This window comes from Anastrepha obliqua, chromosome 6 (assembly GCF_027943255.1).
Source record: "Anastrepha obliqua isolate idAnaObli1 chromosome 6, idAnaObli1_1.0, whole genome shotgun sequence".
NCBI lineage: Eukaryota > Metazoa > Arthropoda > Insecta > Diptera > Tephritidae > Anastrepha > Anastrepha obliqua.
This window is the reverse complement of record NC_072897.1, coordinates 20,034,778-20,058,143: the sequence shown is the minus strand read 5'-3', so window position 1 is coordinate 20,058,143 and position 23,366 is coordinate 20,034,778. Positions and strand designations below refer to the sequence as shown.

General features: G+C 38.1%; 1 protein-coding gene across 1 annotated transcript in view; it reads right to left on the bottom strand.

Annotated features, from left to right (window-relative positions):
• Positions 1–23,366, bottom strand: part of LOC129250204 (calcium-dependent secretion activator-like) — a 136,508-nt gene that overhangs the window by 71,801 nt on the left and 41,341 nt on the right. The window contains exon 3 of the mRNA XM_054889840.1: positions 18,010–18,390. Within this exon, the coding sequence (XP_054745815.1) occupies positions 18,010–18,390 (381 nt within the window). The remainder of the gene's footprint in view (positions 1–18,009; positions 18,391–23,366) is intronic.

The window sequence follows — 23,366 nt, the reverse complement described above, 5'->3', positions numbered from 1 at the left end:
AATATTGTTTAATAAGGATAAACAATCAATATCACCTTTAATTAAACTAGAAACAAAAGTCAGCGCGAGTATAGGTCTTCTATTTTCTAGGGATTTTAAGTTAATTAACATCAAACGGGAGTTATATGAAGGGATGGGATGTGAGTATTTTAACGACCTGAGAGCAAACTTAAGGAACACATTCTGTACACGTTCAAGTTTCTCAATTGTAAATTGGTGGCAAGGCCTCCAGATAAATGTTGCATACTCTAATCTAGAGCGAACAAAGGAAGTAAAAAGTAATATGAGAGTGTAAGGGTCCGAGAATTTCAAGCTATTACGCCGTATAAAGCCTAAAATTGAGTAAGAGGAGGATACAACAAAATTAATGTGACTATTAAATGAAAATTGGGAGTCAAAGATCACACCTAGATCTTTGAATTCATGAACCGGTTGAAGAAGAGTATCAGCAATGTTATAGGATGATTTTAGAATATTTTGAGTCTTGGCAAAAGTGACATGAAAACATTTCTTGATGTTTAGGGAGATCCCAGAGTTACTGCACCAGCGAACTAGTGCATTAATATCCGCTTGCAACATAGGAATATCCTCAGTTTTCCTAAAATATTTTCAGGTCATCAGCGTATAAAAGAAAATTTGCAAAAGAAAAACAGTTACTAATGTCGTTAATAAACAGAACGAAGAGAAGAGAACCTAAAATACTGCCTTGTGGCACGCCTCAATCATTACCGCACATGGTCTATTGGATAAATAAGATTTCAGCCATTGATAGAATATAGAATGAAAACCAAATGAGGCTAATTTGTGCAATAGAATTGCATGAGAAACTCTATCGAAAGCCTTAGAAAAGTCCGTGTAAACACAGTCCTCTTGAAAACCATCAGCAAAAGTTGAAAAACAAAATTCCCCAAACGCAGCTAGGTTGGAAACTGTAGACCTACCCATTACAAAACCATGCTGATTGGTCTGTAACTGCACACATCATTCTTTTTACCACTTTTGAAAATTGGGGTAATAGTTGTAATTTTCCAATCATTAATAAAAACTCCCGAGGATAAGGATTTATTGAAAATAAATTTGAGAGGAATAATGATAGCCGGACAATTTTTAAGAAAGATTGCGGAAAGCCCATCCTTATCAAGCTTAGTAGAAATTTTTAAACCTGAGATCCCATTCTCAATGTCACGAGAAACAATTTTTAAGTCTCCGAAATTCAAGGATGAAGGAAGATTAATATGACACGAAGAAAACAAGTCTGGATCATCCTGACTGAAATTAGATTTGAAAAAATCGGCAAACAAGTTAGCTGCACCCGCAGGAGTAGTAGCAGATTTACCATTGAAATGAATGGCAGAGGGGACTCCGGTACTTGTCTTTTTAATATAGATTTAACAAATCTCCAAAAGGCTTTTGGATTGGATTTAATATTCTCTTCAATCCTAAGAATGTAGTTCCTGTACAGAAAATTACTTAAACATTTGAATTTTTTCAAGCATTGCTGGTAAATTAATAAGATAGTTTGATTCTTAGATTCTAAAAATTTTTTATGAAGCTTATTCCGCTTGTTTTTAAGTTTATTAAGTTGATTAGTACACCATGGAAGCTTGAAGGGACGTTTTTTAAATTGTGGTACATATATCATAAAAATTTCAAGCAACTTAGCTTTAAAGGCAGAATAGCACTCAACAACATCTAACCCTGAAAGCAAATCTTCCCAGTTGATGTCAAGTAAAATGCAGTTCAACCTAGACAAGTCACAAGAAGAGAACTTGAAACAAAGTGTCTCGTCTTGTTTACTACCCGTAAATTCATAAAACTCAACATTAAGCAACAAAGGGAATTGATGCTTATCAGCAGGCGAGAAGGATGAGAAGCATTCAGAGATAGAAGAATTAATATTAGCACTGACGAATATGAGATCAATAAGCAATAATAAGATCGAATAAGAGACCAATAAAAATAAAGACCCATAGCGAGATGATCCCTTTACACAAACACACAATTGATCTAGGATAGGGTCCTCATTTAAGAGCGAAATATGGAATGCTTTTAGCTTACGGTGTACTGCAATGAGAACTCCACCCCCTAAAGAGCAACCCGTACGTTCAACATTTCGGTCTTTTCGAAAAACGTTGTATAAATTTGAATCAAAGTATTCTTCATCAAAGAAATTATCATTCAGCCAGGTTTCAACAAAAATTATAATGTCAAAATCTGAATGAGCACTATGAGTACGAATTGTCTCCGACTTAGTTCGAATGCCACCCATATTTTGAAAATAAACATTTAATGAAGAAGTAGTTGAAAAAATTTAAAACATCAGCAGGCCAAACCGACGGTTTGAGAATTTGATCATGTAATGATGGTGGAACCCCTAGCTTAAAATTAATTTTTTTTAAACTATGGATATCAGTATCCTTTTTTATAAGTTTGAAACATAAGATAAGATTTCTATCAATGTTAGAATTTTTAGCAACATAGGTGATAATATTGTCCTCAGTAACAGATGGTTTAAAGGACGCTTGATGTAACCACTTATTCGTAGCTACTACATCTAACTCAGTAGTCGCATTAAGACCAAAAACGACATTCCGCGATCTTTTACTATTTAAACGTCTACGCCCTTGGATAGTTGTCCACGTATTTTGATCATTTGTACTATCATGTAGTATTGGAACAGAGCTTAAATTAACTTCCGCAGTCGACATGTGAGAAGCAGCAGCATCAGCAAAGAGAGTGTGCGCAGTCGACGTGTTGATGTTAGCAGCGGCAGCAGCAGCATAGATGATAGAACCAGTGGAAACAGAAGTCGGCGCACATAGGTAGATTTTGAAGATTTAGGCGGCCAAAAATATTTAACTGCATATATCGTCTTAAAACTGTTTAATAACTAGAAATTTATAATAATTTGTTTTACTAATCGGTTAAATTAAAAAAGTATATGTATTACACTGTGTAACACTAAAAAATACCTTAGCAGTAAAGCTCCTTTTCTTGTAGTATGACAAGAACTGTCATCACTTGTTTATATCTTATTGTGGGTTACACATTGACTTTATACAACAACTCTTGACCTTTCCCAAAGTAAAAATAGGCCCATATTTCACTAGTATTTGCATAAAAGTTACCTTAATCGATTTTCAAAAAATTGTTTTATATATAATAGAAAAATATTTACAGATATATTTGTTAAAAATACACCAAAAGCACAATAGATATGTATATACAGAAATTGATTAATTTATTAGTTTTCGCCTTCTGAATTAAGGTGTTCTGTCACATCTTTGTCCACATATTTAAAGGGTGTGGGCTAAACGACTTTGATGCTTTTTTCTTTCTTCTGCGATGAACTGAAATACTGCTCAAAAAGGGGTCCGAGCTTAACAACAATCGGTGGTATATGTCGCGATTGCACTCTTCACGAGAAAACTTCCGTGCATAATTTTCTCGATACATCCGGAAATGCTTGTTGCGCGCCTCTTGAGCCTCCTCTGACAGTTGTCCTATTGGTAATAATGAGTTTTCAATTATAGCAGCGCCATGCACTAGTATCTTGTGCATTGTGGGTGTCATCGGATGCCACGCGTATCCAATGCCACGGTATCCAATGCATATTCATCATATTTAGCAGAATCAATTTCATAGCCACTAGATATGGCTTCCAGTATTATTTTAAGCTTGTAAATGAAATTATAATCAACACCTGTGATATCTGCAGCCAATTTTGGGTTTTCGAAAAATCGCCGGCTTGTATTGCCATCATTGGTGTTACCATAATTTGCTTTGGGCATGTCTATAAGTAAGCCTAACTCATCCCGAAATCTTTTTTGAATGGTTTCTTTTGTGGTTTTTTCCAACAGTTCTTCCTCAGCTATTCTCTTTGCTCTATACTTTTTCACTGGCAATTTGTAAGCCAAATGCGAAATACTTTCGAATAATCTTATTCTAGCGTGCAGAACGGATAGTCCAAAGTCAAGGGAATCTAGGCTAACTTCATTCTTTTTGTCTAGATTGTTAAAGTCTTTTGATGTTGCTTTACACAAATAACATTGGCTAGTGGACCTGCTATCGGTGGCAGCATTGCAAACCTTACCATCAATCATCGTCATCTTAAAAATATGCCGGAAAACAAATTTATTTCCTTGCAGCTCTATTTCAGAAGCAACTAAGTTGTTTACTGAGGATTCAACAAAATTTATTTCTTCTTTCGTGACGTCTATACTTTCTTTGATAAACCTAAATCTTATCGGTCTACAGAATCTAGGAGATGACGGAGAAGGGTTTTGCCAAACAATTTTTCTGTTTTCGTTTCCGCAGGTGATTTGTAGTGGCACAAAAGAGCTAAGAAAAATGTTGGCATCCGAACCAGAAGTATCCTCAATTTTTTGTTTATATTTAGCTTGCTGGGAACCATCGCATCCCCACTTGCATATTATAGTAAGAGAATTTCTTTCGTCCTCGCTTAGAGTGAGGAGCACCTCCTCTAAATACATTGATAAGCGCATAATTGTGTTATCGATGAGGCTTTGCAAGTCAGTTTCTGCGTAAGAACTAGTTACCCGTATTTGCGTTTGGTAACATTCTTTTTTAGCTTGTAATAAGCGATCGTAATAGGGATAAAGATAAGGGTTTGTATTACGAATTATTTCATATTGCTCTCTTGTTAAGTTTGCTTCTACAAACATAGCTAAGGCTGCATGCGGTGTCAATATATTACCTCTCCCCGGGCTTGTTGATTCTTTGTATGCACTTTTGTATTTTGCTGCGCGTGATGGTGATTCTGCGATTTCTTTCAGGATTCGCGAGGCGTCCCTCTGCCCTTTTGCTATAAGAGTGGATTGCGCAGCATGTATAATAGCTGTATCTTCTACCATGGAACGGACTTCTTCCGTTTTCCTACGTTTACTTCGCTCACTACACTTTTCGAATGATTTCAATGGACGGCCAGGGCGAAAATGTGACTTATTTGGAATTTCGATTGTTCCATTTAACCAAGCCTGGTTAACTTTTACAAAAGCGTCCTCCTTTCTTCTGGCTTTAGTCCACTTTTCCTTAAGCTGTGCTTTAAAATAAGAAAAGCTTTTCTTAAATGTTTGCACATATTCAGCTGTATATGCATGACAAGACAGCAGGCTATCTTCTAAGAAATCTAATTTTTCCTCCAAAGATGTCAAATTCTGCCCTTGCATTTGATTGTAGAGATATTGACGAGTTACTTGTCTAGTGCCTGATGAGCTGGCAATACCTAAGATAAGCAAAATTGGCTTAGAAATCAAAACAAATGCAAATATATATATATATATTCTTTAGACAAGCGTGTATAAAACCCTTTATAGACCCTCTATCTGCAAGTATCTGCAGCTCACTTTTATGCACGTGGCGAGCTAATTGCACCAGGTATCATGTTCAACACTAACTTTCACTTGGACGGACTTGGAAATATACCAAACCGGGTTTTCAAAACCAAAAAACACAAAAAAACAAAAATAAATTATACCCTAAATGAAATAGGCACCACTTATCCATTTATAACTATTAAAATCACAAACACCATTAACAAATGATAATATTCACCTGAAATATCATAATCCATCACGATTACTCAGCTCGGTAGCTTAAATCCGTAAATATTCACGTTAAAACATACGATTTTACAGCGGTTAAACAAAAACGATAACGTGCGTTTCAGAAATAGCTATGTTTTGATTAACTGACAGCTAATGCAAAGTATGGGATTGACCGTAGGAAGTTGCATTATTGTTCCTCGGTCTATTTTCAAGTTGTGGGAGTGCTTTTTTTTGTAGTTGTGAAAACTTTCTGAAATCCAATTATGGCCGCCTAAATAGCTTAAATCTACCTATGTGCGGCGTTGTTATACTAGCTGATGATCTTCTCAGAGGTTCTGCCGGTATTTTAGCCTCTCTTGACATAGCAGCAGCAGCTTGAGTATTCGAGCAGTTAGAAACAATAGAAGCAGCAGTAGCATTGCCCGAACACAAGGTGGGAGAAGAATGAGGAAGATGGGAAGTGACGACAGATATAAAAAAAGCGGCATCCGTTGTATGTGACCAAGAATGATAGAAAGAAGATTGCGCCCATCAGAGCGTACGTGACGTCACGTTTGCTGAGTTGTGCAGTATTGCCAACCATTTGCTCTTCGCAATAAATTTAGTGCTTTTTTATACCGAAAATACGAAAATTTTGAAGTTTCGTGTTTGTTTCTTTTTTTAATTTAAATCTACCGAAAATTTAAGTTAAAAAACAAACTATATTATTATTAAACAAAAAAAGGTCACTCTGAGAAGATTTTAGTGCTAATGAAATTTTTTTTCCTCCTATAAAATTTGATGATTTGAATTTTTGGCTTCATTTAAGGTTATGCAAGAATATTAAATCTTCTTCTCTCAACTCTTCTTAAGATTGAAAACCTTCTTACACGTTTTAAAAAGCGTTTGAACTTACTGAATGTGAATTAAAACCATAGAGGTGTTATCGTTTCTTCCAGACATAGGACATTACGAGTTGTATTCATTGTAAAAATAAGCCACAAAATACCAAAAAATACTAATGAAACCATATTGACATTTTTACAAAAAGAGTACCTTATCTAGTTACATAACTTCAAATATAGCAAAAAAGTCGTTCCCTTAACAAAAGAGTCTCGCTTAACAAAAAAAACTCATAAATTAAATTGTACATAAGCATAACACATTTATTTAAAAAAAAAAGCACATTCTACAGACAATTTGTCACGCATACAAAGTTCTTTAAGTAACACAATAAAAATTTCGTGTTTTATTTTCTTTAAATGGGCATTTAGTGCGTTTTTATATCCAAAGCTAGGCAACTCTGCAGTAGCGAGAGAGAGATTTGACTGCCGAAAGCAGAAGAACACCAACAACACCGGCAATCGCGGGCAATGCCACCAGATGTTAAAAAAAGTAAAGCTAGATAAAACTGAGTGAATTATTTAAATAATTATTAAAAAATGAATATTTTACAAAATTATAAACATGACATTTTAATTATATTAATAGGTCTATCGATATTTTCGTGCGGTTTTACAACAGATGGCGTAACTTGATTATTATTCCATCGATCCACATTTCCAAACATTCATTGGAGAGCTACTGTCGTAAGGCACAAACGTCAGTATAAGTTTTTTATTTGAAGCGTAAACAACAATATTTTTACCACACTTGAAAATGTCGAATTTCGTGCCAAATAATGTGTTTTTGCGGGGAATTCTTCTTCATTATTTTAATATGAAGAAAAAAGCAGCCGAAAGTCATCGTATCTTGGTGGAAGTTTATGGTGAGCATGCTCTAGCTGAGCGAACGTGCCAGAAGTGGTTTGCACGCTTTAAAAGTGGTGATTTTGGCTTGGAAGACGAAGAACGCGAGGGTGCGCCGCCAAAGTTCATGGATACCGAATTGGAGGAATTGCTCGATCAAGATCCGGCTCAAACGCAAGAAGAGGTTGCAAAAACTTTGGGAGTTGATCAATCAACCATTTCCAAACGTTTAAAAGCCATGGGAATGATCCGAAAGGTAGGCCATTGGGTGCCGTATGAATTGAAGCCAAGAGACGTTGAACGCCGTTTTATGGCATGCGAACAACTGCTTCAACGGCACAAAAGAAAGGGTTTTTTGCATCGAATTGTGACTGGCGATGAAAAGTGGGTCCATTACGACAATCCAAAACGTCGGGCAACGTATGGATACCCTGGCCATGCTTCAACATCGACGTCGGCGCAGAATATTCATGGCCTGAAGGTTATGCTGTGTATCTGGTGGGACCAGCTGGGTGTTGTGTATTATGAGCTACTGAAACCGAATGAAACGATTACGGGGGATGTCTACCGACGACAATTGATGCGTTTGAGCCGAGCACTGCGAGAAAAACGGCCGCAATACGCCGATAGACACGACAAAGTTATTTTGCAACATGACAATGCTCGGCCACATGTTGCACAAGTGGTCAAAACATACTTAGAAACGCTCAAATGGGATGTCCTACCCCACCCGCCGTATAGTCCAGACCTTGCGCCATCCGATTACTATCTCTTCCGATCGATGCAACATGGCCTGGCTGACCAGCACTTCCGTAATTACGATGAAGTCAAAAAATGGATCGATTCGTGGATTGCGGCAAAACCGACCGAATTTTTCACAAAGGGAATCCGTGAATTGCCAGAAAGATGGGAAAAAGTAGTAGTAAGCGATGGACAATACTTTGAATATTAAATTTGTAACCATTTTACGTCAATAAAGTTCCAAATTTCGAAAAAAACCGCATGAACTTATTCATAGTCCTAGAACAGCTAGAAAAATGTCATGAAGAAAGAACTAAAACTCCGAGACAAAAAATATTAAAAATAACAAAAAAAATGATAAATCAAGTTACGAAAATGGTAATCTGGCCATACTGGAGCTAAAATCACGTAACTAGTTGTCAAATTCGCTGAGCGAAAAGTAACGGGACCACGATAGGCGCCATCTCATTATTCTTTCCATCATGGTATGTGACGATGACAGGCGAGTAGCTGCACTAAATTTTTTTATGCGTATGTTATCATTACTCGATTTGTCTAATGATGATTTAACAATGGTATGTAGGTCTTTGACCTCCGCAAAGAGAAGCGCAATCGCTTCATCTTTTTTGATGAGACTTTGTTGTAAAACGATAACAGCTTCATACATAGTATCCATTTTTTTCTGCAGGTTTAAGTTATCACCATGCAAGGTGGATAGCAAATTTAATAATCGGGAATTCTCAGCACGAAGGGAATCAATCGAAACACACATAGATTCCAAAGATAAGTCATGTTTTTTGCTGTCATCAGATGTAGTTGCAGTAGGCTTCACAATAATAGGAGGTTTTGTACTCGAAGAAGTTGGCTTAGCAGTGGTCACAAATTCTATTGGATGCACATTCTCCACAGCAGCAGATGGGGGAGGTGAGCGGATTGAATTCCGACGAGCAGTAGTGCAGAGTTTACAGAAAAAATTCTTGTTTTCGCTAAGCATAAACTCCAAGTCTGATGGGAGTATGTCAACACACACGGTGTGGAAGAAATTATTGCACTTCGCACATTGAACTTTTGGTTACGCGAGGTCAACCTTATTACCACACACACACGCCATTATTCAACTTTTTGAATTAAACAAATTAAAAAGAGTCACTGTCTCAGAAGATTAAATTTGCACCTTTGCAAATTAATTATAATAAACTTTTATAGTTAATGTCTCAAATGGTTATTTAATAGCATTTGCATTATTACAATTATAGCAAAATAAATTGAAATATAACGGAGTGAATAAAAACACGTCTAACACCATTGGCTGTGAAAACACTTTAGTCTAGTTAGCGAATGTATTCGATTTATTTAATACGAAGCTAGTTTTTTCGTGGAACAACATCAAGACGTACCAGAAATAGGAGGAGAAGCTTGGACAAACTCCCAAAAAGCGTGTAAGCGTCAAGTACCATAGATACAGGCTGTCTCAGAAGAAAAGAACCGGCTTTTTTCTGGTAACTTCAAGATATATTTCGTCCTCCTGTTTGCTGCATAATAGTCCCACTCAAGAGCTACGACGCCAGTGCTAACTTAGTGTCGTTCGAAACGCACCTCGTTTTTCCAAAAAACACGCGTAAAATTCAAAAAAATGCATGAAATTTTTATTTAAATCGATAGTACAGTCCATATAATTTAATGTTTGAAGATTATTTCATGCAAATGTTGACCGCGACTGCGCTTCAAATGGTCCATCCGCTTTGTCCAATTTTCGCATACTCTTTCCAATGTTTCGACCGGTATCTCATATATAAATGCTTTAATGTTGTCTTCCAATGCGTTAATTGAAGCAGGCTGAATAGACAATAGCTTTAACATATATATATATATAATTGGCGCGTACACCCTTTTTAAGCCGAGCTCCTCCTCCTATTTGTGTGGGTCTTGATGTTGTTCCATAACATAGCCCCACAAAAAATAATCTAAAGGCGTTATATCGCACGATCTGGGTGGCCAATTGACAGGTAGCGAACGTGAAATAAAATGTTCACCGAACTCGCCTCTCAACAAGTCCATTGTTACGCGTGGTGTGTGGCATGTGGCACCGTCTTGCCGAAACCACATGTCATGCAAGTCAAGCTCTTGCATTTTGGGCAAAAAAAAGTATTATATCATTTCACGGTAGCGCTCACCATTCACAGTTACGTTACGATTCGCAGCATCTTTGAAGACGTACGGTCCAATGATACCTCCAACACATAAACCGCACCAAACTGTGACGTTTTCTGGATACATTGATAGCTCTTGCAATTCTTCTGGCTGATCTTCACTCCAAAATCGACAATTCTGCTTATTTACGTACCCATTGATCCAAAAATGAGCTTCGTCGCTGAACACAAATTTTCGATAAGAAAATGGATCTTCGCCCAACTTTCCAAAAGCCCATTCACCAAAAATTCTGCGTTTCGGTAGGTCGTTCGGCTTGAATTCTTGCACCAGTTATATTTTAAAAGGCTTCATACCTAAATCATTTCGCAAAATGTTCCCCGTTGTTGAGTAACAGAGGCCCAATTGCTGCGAACGGCGACGAATCAATAATTGATGGTCATCATTAACACTGGCCGATACAGCTGCGATATTTTCTTCAATTCGCACTATACGTAAGCGTGTTGGTGGTTTGATGTCCAATAATGTAAATTTGATTCTAAATTTAGTCACAATAGCTCGAATAGCCACTTCAGTGGGTCGATTTAACTGACCATAAAAAAGAAGAAGCGCGCGATAAACTTCCTTAACAGAACACGCATTTTTATAATAAAATTCAATGATTTGCAAGCGTTGTTCGCTTGTAAGACGATTCATGGTTAAATTATAGACCAAACTGAAGATGTTTGGCAGTGAAACAAAACACGAAACGAGCGTCAGCTGTTTAAACCAACTGTTTAAAAAGGTAAATGCTTAAAAATCACCCGGTGGTTCTACATTTTTTAATGAGCGACATCTGATACTCATTTGCACCGTTTGCAAAGTGGTTCTTAATCACCTTTATCATCTGCAATGTAACAGGTGTTATCTATCGCTATCGAGAGATGATTAACGTTTTTTTATGGCCGGAATTGGATGGTCTTGAACTGGACAACGTTTATTTTCAACAAGACGGCGCTACGTGCCACACAAGCAACGAAACGATTGATTTTTTATGGGAAAAGTTTCCGGACCGTGTTATCTCTCGAAGAGGTGATCACAATTGGCCATCGAGATCTTGTGATGCAACACCTTCTGACTTTTTTCTTTCGGGCCACGTGAAAGAAGAGGTCTTCGCCAACAGCCCAGGGGCGATTCAAGTCGTCAAAGATGGAATTCGTGAGGTTATCGAGGGCAGTCACTTTGCAATTCGGTTATGGAAAATTTCATGAAAAGGATATTGTCCTGTAAGCGTGGTCGTGGTGGTCATTTGCCTGCTGTTATTTTCCACTATTAACGGCATACCTTCCTTTTTATAAGGATACTAGCGGCCCGGTACGTACTTCGCTACGTATAAAGTGAAACATTAAATCAAACTCATTTATAAAAAAAATATATATTTAATTATTTGCTAGCTATTTTAAAACTTAATCCAAAACATTTGGATAAACAATATTTTTTGTTTTTCCATTTTGAGCATGAATAAACAAACGGCTGGGGGTCCCGACTCTGGAACAGGCAACATAAAGTTGTGAAAAACATGATTCCTCCAAATTCACACCACAAACGTTAAGTGTTTGCCCTTGAGCTTTGTTGATGGACATCGCAAATGATAGACGCACAGGATATTGTAATCGTTTGAATTCAATGGCATATCAGTTGGAATCATAGGGATACGCGGTATTAACCAAACTTCTCCTTTTGATTTACCAGTTAAGATCGTAGCTTCAATCAAATTTGACAATAAATTTTTCACTGCCAATCTGGTGCCATTACACAGTTTTGGTGAATTAATATTTCGCTATAATATAATCAAAGAACCCACTTTCAGATTCAAGCAATGCGGTGGCATACCAGCCGGTTCTAATGAATTTAAAAATTCAGTTGGATAATTCATTGCCTCATCTTGATTCATAGCACTGTCAATTGATTTATATGTCGTGACTACACCTAGTAGTTTTGCTTGAATTTGAAAATTAATGGCATTGATATTAATGTTCTTCGGTGCTAAAATGGCGTGTTCTCTCAACCAATCATGATTTCGGTAATTCTGAAGAATATTTGGAAAAACACATTCAATCAATTCATCTATCGATTTCGTAATTGTACAAAAATTGTTCGGTACAGTAATCAATCCGTTGGTTCTGTCGAGTTGTATTTTGCCATCACCAATTTGTAACAATTGTTTTGAAAACTCATGGACAGCTGGATCATTTTGTAGGTGCATACGCATATTAATATTCAGTGTCAATTTTTGTACATATCTCCAAAGGACTGATGACTTCAAACAGGCATTTATTTCATCAGCAGGAGTTGACCGAGGAATGACAGGCAATGTTTGTCGAAAATCCCCTGACAGTAATATCAAAGCACCACCAAAAAGCTTTTGGTTACCACGTAAATCTTGCATTGTTCGATTAAATGTTCTAGTAATTTTTTATTCGCCATTGTACACTCATCCCATAAAATAATTCACGTTAATCGCAGAACTTTTGCCATAGCAGAATTTCTTGAAATATTGCAAATTGGAGTTTCAATCACCTGTACATTCAATGCCAATTTTAATGCAGAGTGTGCTGTCCGACCACCTTCTTATAATGTAGCAGCAATTCCCGAAGATGCAAAAGTGCCAATGCAATTTTCTGTTCCGATCGAATAGTGGCTAAAATCAGTGATATAACGAACGTTTTGCCTGTACCACCAGGTGCATCCAAGAAATATAACTCACCTGCATTATTGGAAATGGCTTGCATGATTGTGTCATATACATGTTTTTGCTGAATATTCGTTTTGGTTATATTCGATTGTACAAATAAACGCAAATCATTAGAATTGAATTCCTGCTCACGTTGCAATTCACGATCAAACAGATCATGCATGTCACGATTTGGTGCGGTCATACCCAATTGTACTAATGTTTTATTTGCAATCCGTAGACATATATCTTCAATTATTATCAAAGCTTCGTTGTACATTTCCAAAGTTATCAACAAATCAGGATTTCTTGCATGATGACGCATACGAATTAAAATATCTTCTGCAATATTATGTTTATATTTCTTTCATAATTCAAGTGGATTTGATGGCATACATGTTGATAATATAACGGCAAACAGCATTCGTATTTATTGAGGATGAGCCGAAATAGATGCATCATGAAGTGTTGAATCCCAATGTGCATCATCCTCCAACAAATGCAAAAGTTGGCATGTTTCACGGTATGTTTCACACAAATGACCGTTGACTGTTCTCAATTCTTGAAATGATTTTGGGCCATTCACGTTAACTAATAACAATCTCAAATAAAAACACTCAACATTGTTTGGATGTAGTGTATATATTCTGCCAATTGCATCTGTTTGGAAAATGCCAGGATGTCCATGAACTGCTGTTCCTTGTTTACGTCTTTGAAATTTTTTCGAAGACACATTCCATGTGTAATACTAAGGCACTTCAGAATATAACAAAGTTATCGCAAATGTATCAGTTTCGCATAATTTGAAAAAACTTGTTAACATAGTTGCTGGGGGTTGCGCTGCTCTTTCCAACAAATTTGCTGTATTAAAATAAACACGTTGGCCATTCTCAAGATGCACAGCCAAGTGAACAACCGCAGGATGTCTTTCGTGCATTGGAAACGACATAATCCTCCAGACAGCTTCATTGCTACTAATATAGCGAACCATTCATCAATCATACATGGTGAATTCACATTTAGTTCACCGCACGGTCCATGTATCATGTTTTTAACGACAACTTGAAATAACTCAGGATCAGCAGTGTGGTTAGGAATTTCAGCTGATATAAGGCTATCGATTTGATCCGGAGTTATTTTATGTACCAGACAAATTAGTATATGTGCGTGCGGCAATCCTCTTTTCTGCCATTCGATGGAGTACATATGGCAACGCACCTCCCCAAATACATATAATTTCACAATTACATCCATAAGTGCTTTACATTTTTGCCGAAATGGATACTCATGTGGTTCAAACACATCCTAGGGTTATCCAGGTCCACGTTTTGGTCTATATCTCGAGACCCTAGTTACGGAGGGGCATTAAAAATACTCTATACTATAGCAATCATCAACAGCTCCCATTTGCCACCCATATTGTACGAACACATCCTTAAGTTATCGGGGTCCACATTTTGGCCGATATCTCGAGACCCTAGTTACGGAGCGGCATCAAAAATACTCTATACTATAGAATCATCAGCAGCTTCCATTTGCTACCCATATTGTACAAACACATCCTGGGTTACCCGGGTCCACGTTTTAGATTATATCTCGAGACCCTAGTCACGGAACGGTATGAGAAATACTCTATACTATAGAAATCATTAACAGCTTCCATTTGCTATCCGGGGTTACCCGGGTTCACGTTTTGGCCTATTTCTCGAGACCCTGGTATCCGATTCTTAAAATTTTAAAACACAAACCATCTACTGAATAGTCCAAACAAAGCCTAAAAATTTGGTTTGGATAGGTGAGCCCGTTCTTGAGTTATAAGATTACCAAGGAAATGTAACTTCTTTTTATATATATAGATAAACATCCGATCATTTATATTAAAAAAAGCATTTTTATTTGAATATCAAAATATGTAACACCTTTTATTGGAAAACCCTTTACATATATTTGCGATAACGGCGATGGATTTTCACAAACTTCAATCACGTTCTGTGCAGCTCTTTCTTTTCTGACAATGCAATTAGTAATTAAACTTTGCGATGATTGTCCAAGAATTTTGTTGATGAAATACAAACCACACAACATGAAAATCGCATAATAATAATCCGCCCAAAACGAGGCCTTACGGTATATATTGTATATATATATATATATATAGTTTCTTTAATCACATTATTTTTTTAAATATGAATACGAGTAAATCTTGAGGAATGTTTGTCTTTATTCGTCGTAATTATTCCTCGTTGTCTGATCTTTGTACTGTATTTTGTTCGGTACAGGCTGGAACCCGCGTATTTATTTTGGAACCTTTTCATGCAATTTATATTAATAGATTAGAGTCTCTTCAAAAGGCTTTTCCGCTTTACCGTTCTCATTGTTTATTAAGATATCCTTTGTGTATAGTTGCTAGGTGCACCCTTCTGTCAATATGCTGCTTATTTCCTGTGATTTCGGGTACTATTGATTGATGAAAATTCATTTTAATGTTCTCCAACGTAGGATGGTTCCGGATGTAGAAGTCCACGCAAGTGGGAAAAGTCACTAATTGCCATTCAATTTGGAGTGGCCAGGACGACTCATACATATGGTCCAAGCAGCTCATAACTTCTGGGCTTAGCCCAAGTATCTTCTAGCTAGCTTCTGAACACCCCTTTGATGTGAGAAGCCAAAGCAAGATAGGAGCGAAAATTTGGTGTTGTATTTGTAAAGGAGCGAAAATTTGGTATTGGATTAGTTGTGAGGGAGAGACATCGTCGCCAAGTACTGTCATTCACTCCAGTGGACGAGCGTCCCGCAATAATTCGTATAAAAGCGAAATCTTTCAACATCTCGCTCATTTGCGCCTACGTCCCTGTCTTCCAAGAGCGCTTTGAATGATCGTATAAGCGCATAAAAACCGTGGTCGCTGATTCCATGTCAGGGAGCGCAAAGAGGGAATTTTTGGTCCCACAATCGGGAAATTTAGCCTGCACAACGAAACATCCGGTAACGGACAGAGGCTGATTGACTTCGCCAGGGCTCGAAACATGGTAGTGTGCAGCACCAGATTCCAGCATAAAAAAATACACCCAGCTATGTGGGTGAAAAAAAAACGCAAAACCAGATCGATCATGTTGAATTTCGTAAAGAAAGAATGCTGCTTATAGAGCCCCGCTGCGATCGGATGCAACACGAGCCATGTGATATCGCTATCGGGAGCCGAAACGGGAAGAGAGAAGTTTTATCAGACAGAAAAAACGAGAGGCCCAAATACGTGAGTGCGAGGACATTGAGATGCTTGCCAATAGGAAAAATAGCCGAAAATTCTTCCAGAGAATTTGGCGACTTACAAAATGTTTCAAGACTGGGCCGTTTTCCTGTAAGAAAAAAGACGACGATCTGGAGACAGATATCCAGAGTTTACTTAAATTAAGGAGGGAACACTTCTCGAACTTGTTAAATAGTGACAGCTGCGCACGTCAGAGGGAATGTGACGATCCCGATACCACAATCGTTGACGACGGAATTTTTGTCCCGCCACCCGACCATTATAAGGAGATAATACCGATAAAGCGGCTCAAGAACAACAAAGTCGAGGGAGCCGACAGACTGCTGGCTGAGCTATTCAAACATGGCGGGGAAGGGCTCGTAATGTGCATGCATCTGCTTCTATGCAAAATAAGGTCGGATGAAGGCATGGCCTGGCGATTCGAATTTAAATGTGCTCTGCCCAAGTCCACAAGAAGGGAGATAATCTGTTAGCAATTATCGCAGGATTAGTCTTCTAAATATCGTCTATAAGGTTCTAGCGAGCATATTGCGTGAAAGGCTGAGGTCCATTATCAACCAACTGATTCGACATTATTAGTGTAACTTAAGAACTGGAAAATCCTTTATCGATCAGATATTCATAATACGCATTCGACAGTACGAAAAGGAGTTACCTATATGCCGCAATGTCTGAATTTGGTATCCGCGCATAACTAATACGGGTATGCGAAATGATACGGCTATGCTTGATACCAAACGAGGTTTCAGACCTGATGCGGAAAAAGGTCGTAAGACCCGCAGAACTTAGTCACTCAGACACAATGTGTATAAGAGCGTACAATCGTTGGCCTCATTATGTCAATATCATCGGCCTTAAGCACCGCGCCGTTAGTTCTGCCCGTGAAATTTGCAAACTTACCTTATGTTTTTAAAAAACCTCATACATAGAGTTATCATATACTCTGTAAACATATTGTTTCTATCTAATCTTAAATTTTAGTTACAGGAATTTAAATTTGAAAGAAACTCAAATTACCATGGTTGGTTGGTAGAGGTTCTGTCTGAGTGACACACACCAGACCCACTTAGCACAAAAGTGCCATTTTGGTATACCACTAGTCTAGATCAAGCAAACCATCTAAATTTTTCAAATTACCATAAGAGCAGTCGTTAATCGATGAACGATCGGATTTTTCTGAAGATTATTAGACACTCCGCAATGAATTTCTTGAATAAATCAGTATTGTTGAAAGCTAATATTTTTATTTATTATTATGAATTCACTTAATGTGCACCGCCCTACTGGAACGCCAATTTCTTTTTTTGCCTATTTTACTTGTGTAAAAATTGTACTTTGTTAGTATGGAGATTTTCTAATGTGTTTAATATGTTGCTTCATATAAAGATAACAGATATGTTTTTCCAAAAACCATTCTGTGAAGTAAATAACAGTGTTATGTACAGATATTAAAAAAAATAGGTAACCGTATTAGAAATAAAAAGGAATACAAATAGTGCACTAATTATCCAACAATATTTTTTATCAGAAAATATGCATATACACGTATATAGGAAATCTACAAGGTTAAACTACATGTTAAAAATATAATTGTAATCAATGTTTTTTAACTTTTGTAGATGATTGCAATCTTAATTAATTGGTAATCTTAATCCTTATCACCTTCTCCATTACCAAGAGTGGCATCTTTAATATCGCCTGATTGAGTCTTCAATTAGCGGGTACAAGTATGTATAATAAACTAAATCAGCCCTTTTTTATTTCTTAATTCCATTATACTTTTTTGCGGCGTAAAGTATGTGTCTGTACATACATATTCATATGATCTTGGGAGAATTTACGTACCTTTGTTATGTGCGATATCGATGTAACTTGGGCATAGTGGAGTGCATGATCTAACCGCTCCGAGAGCCAATTGCAAAGCATATTAATCTGCTGTGTGTACCACTGTTCGAAAAAATTCAAAGTCCATAAGTCGTCACCGATTTTACCCCGTACTTGATCCATATTGTTGCGAAAGAAATTTACATAACCTTGGCCGAGATCCTTTCCTGAGCTGGATACATTAGTAAAGCTGAGTATAGAACCAATTAGACTGCCCTCATCGTAACGTGCCAGTTTCGTCAAAGTCGACTCTAGCACAGACATAAGTTTACCAATTAGGCCTTGTGTCATGGCTACATTCGCTTTATCGATTTGATCATCTATTTTCGCATGAAATTTGTACTAAAAAATACATAGAAATATATATCGAAAGAGCTCATATTTACATTCACACATACGTATATAATTAAATTTGAAAATAAACCTTATGTAAACAAATTTTTGGCTGGCATTTATATAAATTAACGTTATTTCTGAACTTCAATAATTTAAGAAGTAAAGTGTGGATAACAACGGTAATCCAGCAATTAAGACTTATCCAGGGAACAAAATACACTGATGCCTTCCCATAGAATTTCTAATAAGCAGCTTTTTCGAATTTCTATTCAAAGATATCAACGCAAAGGAGGACGAACTTGCATCACCGTACTTAAACATTTAGAATTATATTCAGACATGTAGATTTTGGTGCGACGTTTATTTCTTTATTGCCTCGAATGCTTAGTTACTTGGGTTAAGTCGTTTGTTCCCATTGCATGAGTTGTTCTTAAGATTGACTATGACTGCTTGTGAGATCAAATGCAGGGCTTAGCTCCATCAACCCATATACAATTCCGGGGATCTAAGGAGATCCAGAGTGCCTTTGACTGGGAGCAAACAGTTCTCTGTGCCTTCCTCCATATAGAGGGAGCTTTCGACAATGCCTTTCACTCAGGGTTATCGCGCACTATAAAAGAGAAACGTAGAAACGCAGATGGATAGAGTCTCTGCTACAGACAAGGATAGTACAAACCGCAACAACGGCCAGTAGTAACCAGCTACAAACAAGTAAGGGGTGTCCGTAGGGGTGAGTCTTATCACCCCTTCCGTGGAGCCTAGTAGTAGACGACCTGTTTCACTTGCTGACAAACTATGGAATCCGCTGTCAGGAATGCGCGGATGACATTGTAATTATAGCGAGAGGAAGGTTCGAGAACATTCTTTGCGATATACTGAAAAAAGCTATAAACCTAACAAAAGATTATGTGGTACGGTGGGTCTGATTATAAACCTACCCAAAAGAGCCATCATCTCTTTCACCAGGAAAAGAGACTTACCAGGTATGAAAGAGATCAGCATAGACGGAGTTGCTACTGGTTTGGTCAGTGAAGTTGGGGCTATAGCCCAGGAATCCTGAGATGGATGTACATCATGATAATAAGACCAATGTTGACATATGGAGCGGCCGGCTCTCTCGACAGTGCGGGCAGGGCTAACATAGCTTCAGCACTTAGCTTGCGTGTGCATCACAGGAGCGATGCGGACCTGCCCAGAGCTGCGATGGAAGTGATGCTTGAGCTGACACCGCTTCATATAGTTATTCAGCAATCAGCCAAGCGTATCATACTGAATTTTACCAGGGAAGGCTTCAGGAGAGGAAAAGTGATATCATTTAAGAACATGGAAGTGCTAAGGATGCAGCTCCCACTTACCCAGCTAGCCAGAGATGGTATCACTAAAGTGATCAAATTCCAAAAGAAGTTCAGAATTGAACTGAAGAATAAGTGTGAAAAAAACTCCAGGAGTGTAACCAGCACTGGTACACAGATGGCTCGAAGACCCCAGAAGGCATAGGCGCAGGAATTTACGGCCCCAGAACCAAACGGTCTGTGCCGATGGGTAGTTTTCAAAGCATCTTCCAAGCGGAAATGTATGCCATTTGTCTATGTGCAGAGATGAACTTAGACAGAGATGTCCGGAATGAGCGAATTGCCATTCTGAATGACAGTCAGGCGGCAGTCATGGCCCTATCGTCCTGTGAGATCAAATTCTCACTGGTACTTGAATATATCGAAAAACTTAATTTACTAGGAACGCACAATTGCATCCGGCTAGTTTGGGTCCCAGGACACAGAGATCTAACTGGGAACGAAATAACAGACGCATTGGCGAGAGAGGCTGTGGCCTCGACTTTAATAGGACCCGAGCCCTTCTTTACTATGGGACAACACACAATCAAGGAGAAGCTTAGTTGTGAAGAACTAGGACTAAGAGAGGTTTGCTGGCACGATGCTGTGGGGCTACGCTAGGTGAAATCTCTACTGGGAGGGTACAACCAATTGCAGACTGCGAAATCATCTGGACTCGTTTCTCCGACCAATCTCAGAAGATTCCGGCGAATTCTCCTGGAATGCAACGTTATAGCGCGAAGAAAGTTGAGACATCTTGGCCAATTGCAGCCAGAAGAAAGGCACATACGCTCAATCCAACCAATCTCTATTCTAAGTTTAATAAGGGAACTTGGTCCGGATGAGGTACTCAGACTAGAGGGCACAAAACCTCATTAAGAATTAAACAATCAAATAGAGGGCTTAGATGAACAGGTGCCAGATGCATTAGTAAATCTGTCCAAAAGACAAAGAAAGCGGCAAAGGCAGAATAACGCGAAGCCGGCTAGAGAAATGGAAAATATGGCTGCGGCAAATGAAGCTATTTATGTCGACTGTGACTCAAACTGAAGCTGCTCTTCTGCTTTCGTCCACTTCTGTAGCCAAAGCTGTCAAGAGGAGCAGATCTGGTGATGACCCATCGGGTCTGGTCAACTTGCGGAGGCTAAGAGGGTAGGAGGCAAATATGCTGCAGCAGCGGCTAGAGGTATGATGGTGGAGATCTGTGGCGATGGATAGATCCAATTGTCCCAAAAACAATTGGACTTTGTCGACAGCCAAGTTTACGAAGCTATAGGGAAATCGAAATCGGTATCTTTAAGATACAATGCTCAAGCTCTTAATCGCCCGAAGGGCGGACCAAAACTGTATCTGCGATGCCAGTTTTGGAAGGGTATAAGCGGATCATCCAGCAAATGAGCAAAATTCAAAAACTGGTAAGGATGAGCATGCTGATCCGTGGACTTCCGAGGGAGCCACATGTGATCATTTCCAGGCTCCGTACTTCTTACGAAAGACTTGATACGATGCACTGGACATCGTACCACTATACCAAAAACGGGACGGATTCTAAATATGTGAATGCTTTCCAGCTGGTTTATGGTATTGACCCAGAATCGTTAAAGGTCATACCGTCTACGTATGGAATTCGCCTATATATATTATTAATTTTGAATTCAGATATTGACAAGGTGTAAAGTAAAATTATGACACAAATGGCACAAAATTTTTCATTTACATAGATTAACTTGCGGCACAGCTTATCGGCAAGTGGTCTTTTATACTGCAGCCATGCAAAACTGAATACAAATACTCACATAATATTAATTTAAAAACCGTGCGTGTCTAAAGAATAAGACTTGGGGGATATAAACGCCAGCAGGCCGGAATCCTCGAAAGGTGGATTGAATACAATATGATGATCTCATTAAAAAGGAATTGAAAAAGCCACAAACTCAGTGGGGCGTTTTATAGAATCAGACTTAGCCTGTTGGAGTGCGATGTGCTGAGAATGGATAAAGTTCATACTCTTTCTCCTCCGGATCTCTTAAGTTTCATCAATGAATCTACAAGATTCGCGGAAGAGTGACCTCAAACCAACTTTTCCGTCTTATCGTCCATACCATATCTATCCTATCTCTCTATTCCTTTCACTGTAATCCGTCCGAGTGCAGTTCCATGGTTTTCCTGACTGAGTCCTTGGACTTGTTAAACGCCCCACAAAAGTAATCTAATCTATTACTCAGTCATTCTAATATAATAAAGGGTTTTCTAATAACAGGTGTTACAGGTGAATGGATTGCGCTATCGAGAGATGATTAACGATTTTTTATGGCCGGAATTGGATGGTATTGATCTGGACAACGTTTATTTTCAACAAGACGGCGCTGCATGCCACACAAGCAACGAAACCATTGATTTTTTACGGGAAAAGTTTCCGGACCGTGTTATCCCTCGAAGAGGTGATCACAATTGGCCATCGAGATCTTGTGATTTAACACCTTGTGACTTTTTTCTTTGGGGCCACGTGAAAGATAAGGTCTACGCCAACAGCCAAGGGGCGATTCAAGACCTCAAAGATGGAATTCGTGAGGCTATCGAGGACATAGGGCAGCCACTTTGCAATTCGGTTATGGAAATTTTCATGAAAAGGATATCGTCCTGTAACCGTGGTCGTGGTAGTCATTTGCTTGGGGTTATTTTCCACTTTTAACGGCATACCTTGCTCTTTATAATGAAATAAACCTCCGATCAAAATAGCATTTTTCTTTGAATATCAAAATAACACCTCTAACTGGAAAACTACTATAGATATTTAAAAAAAAATTCGATTCAATTCAACAATTCTAGAAAATTGGTACAGAAATTATATTTGTGTATCATTGATTACGGTGGTCGATTAATATTTGGCTGAGTGTCATCTGTCAAATTATACAATGTATACATATGTGTATACACTCTGTTTCGGTGTTTGGCCGAGCTCTTCCTCCTATTTGTGGCGTGTGTCTTTATGTTCTTTTACAAAAGAAGGGGCCTACAGTTTTAAATCGATTCCGAGCGACATATATTTTGGGAGCCTTTTCATGGCAGAATTACCCTCAAATTACACAATACTAAATTTTGGATTGCTTCATAGTTTAGTTTTTCTTCGGCATTGCCCTCATATGTAAAGGGTGGGCCATGTAAAATTTGCGTTTTGAATCGGCTATAAAAAAAAACTAATCAATATTTTTTCAAACTTTTTTTTTTATTTTGAAGATTGAACATTGTCATTTATGAATAAAAAAATAATATCGTTCCAATGACTGCCACGACTGGCTATACAGTAGGCCATTCGATCAACCCTATTTTTAAGCACATTTTCGATTGTTTGGGCTCCAATTTCATGAATGGCAACTTCGATTTCATGTTTTAAAGCATCAATCGTCTCTGGATGGTTCGCATAGCATTTGTCCTTAACGGCTCCCCACAAAAAATAATCCAACGGGCTTAAATCACAGCTCCGAGGCGGTCAATTGATATCGGAATTTCGGCTGATTATTCGCTTTTCAAAAACGGGGTGTTCGAGTGTAACTTTGGCAGTGTGACAAATTGCACCGTCCTGTTGAAACCAAATGTTGTCCATGTCATCTTCTTCAATTTTTGGAAACAACTCGTTGAGCATGTCACGGT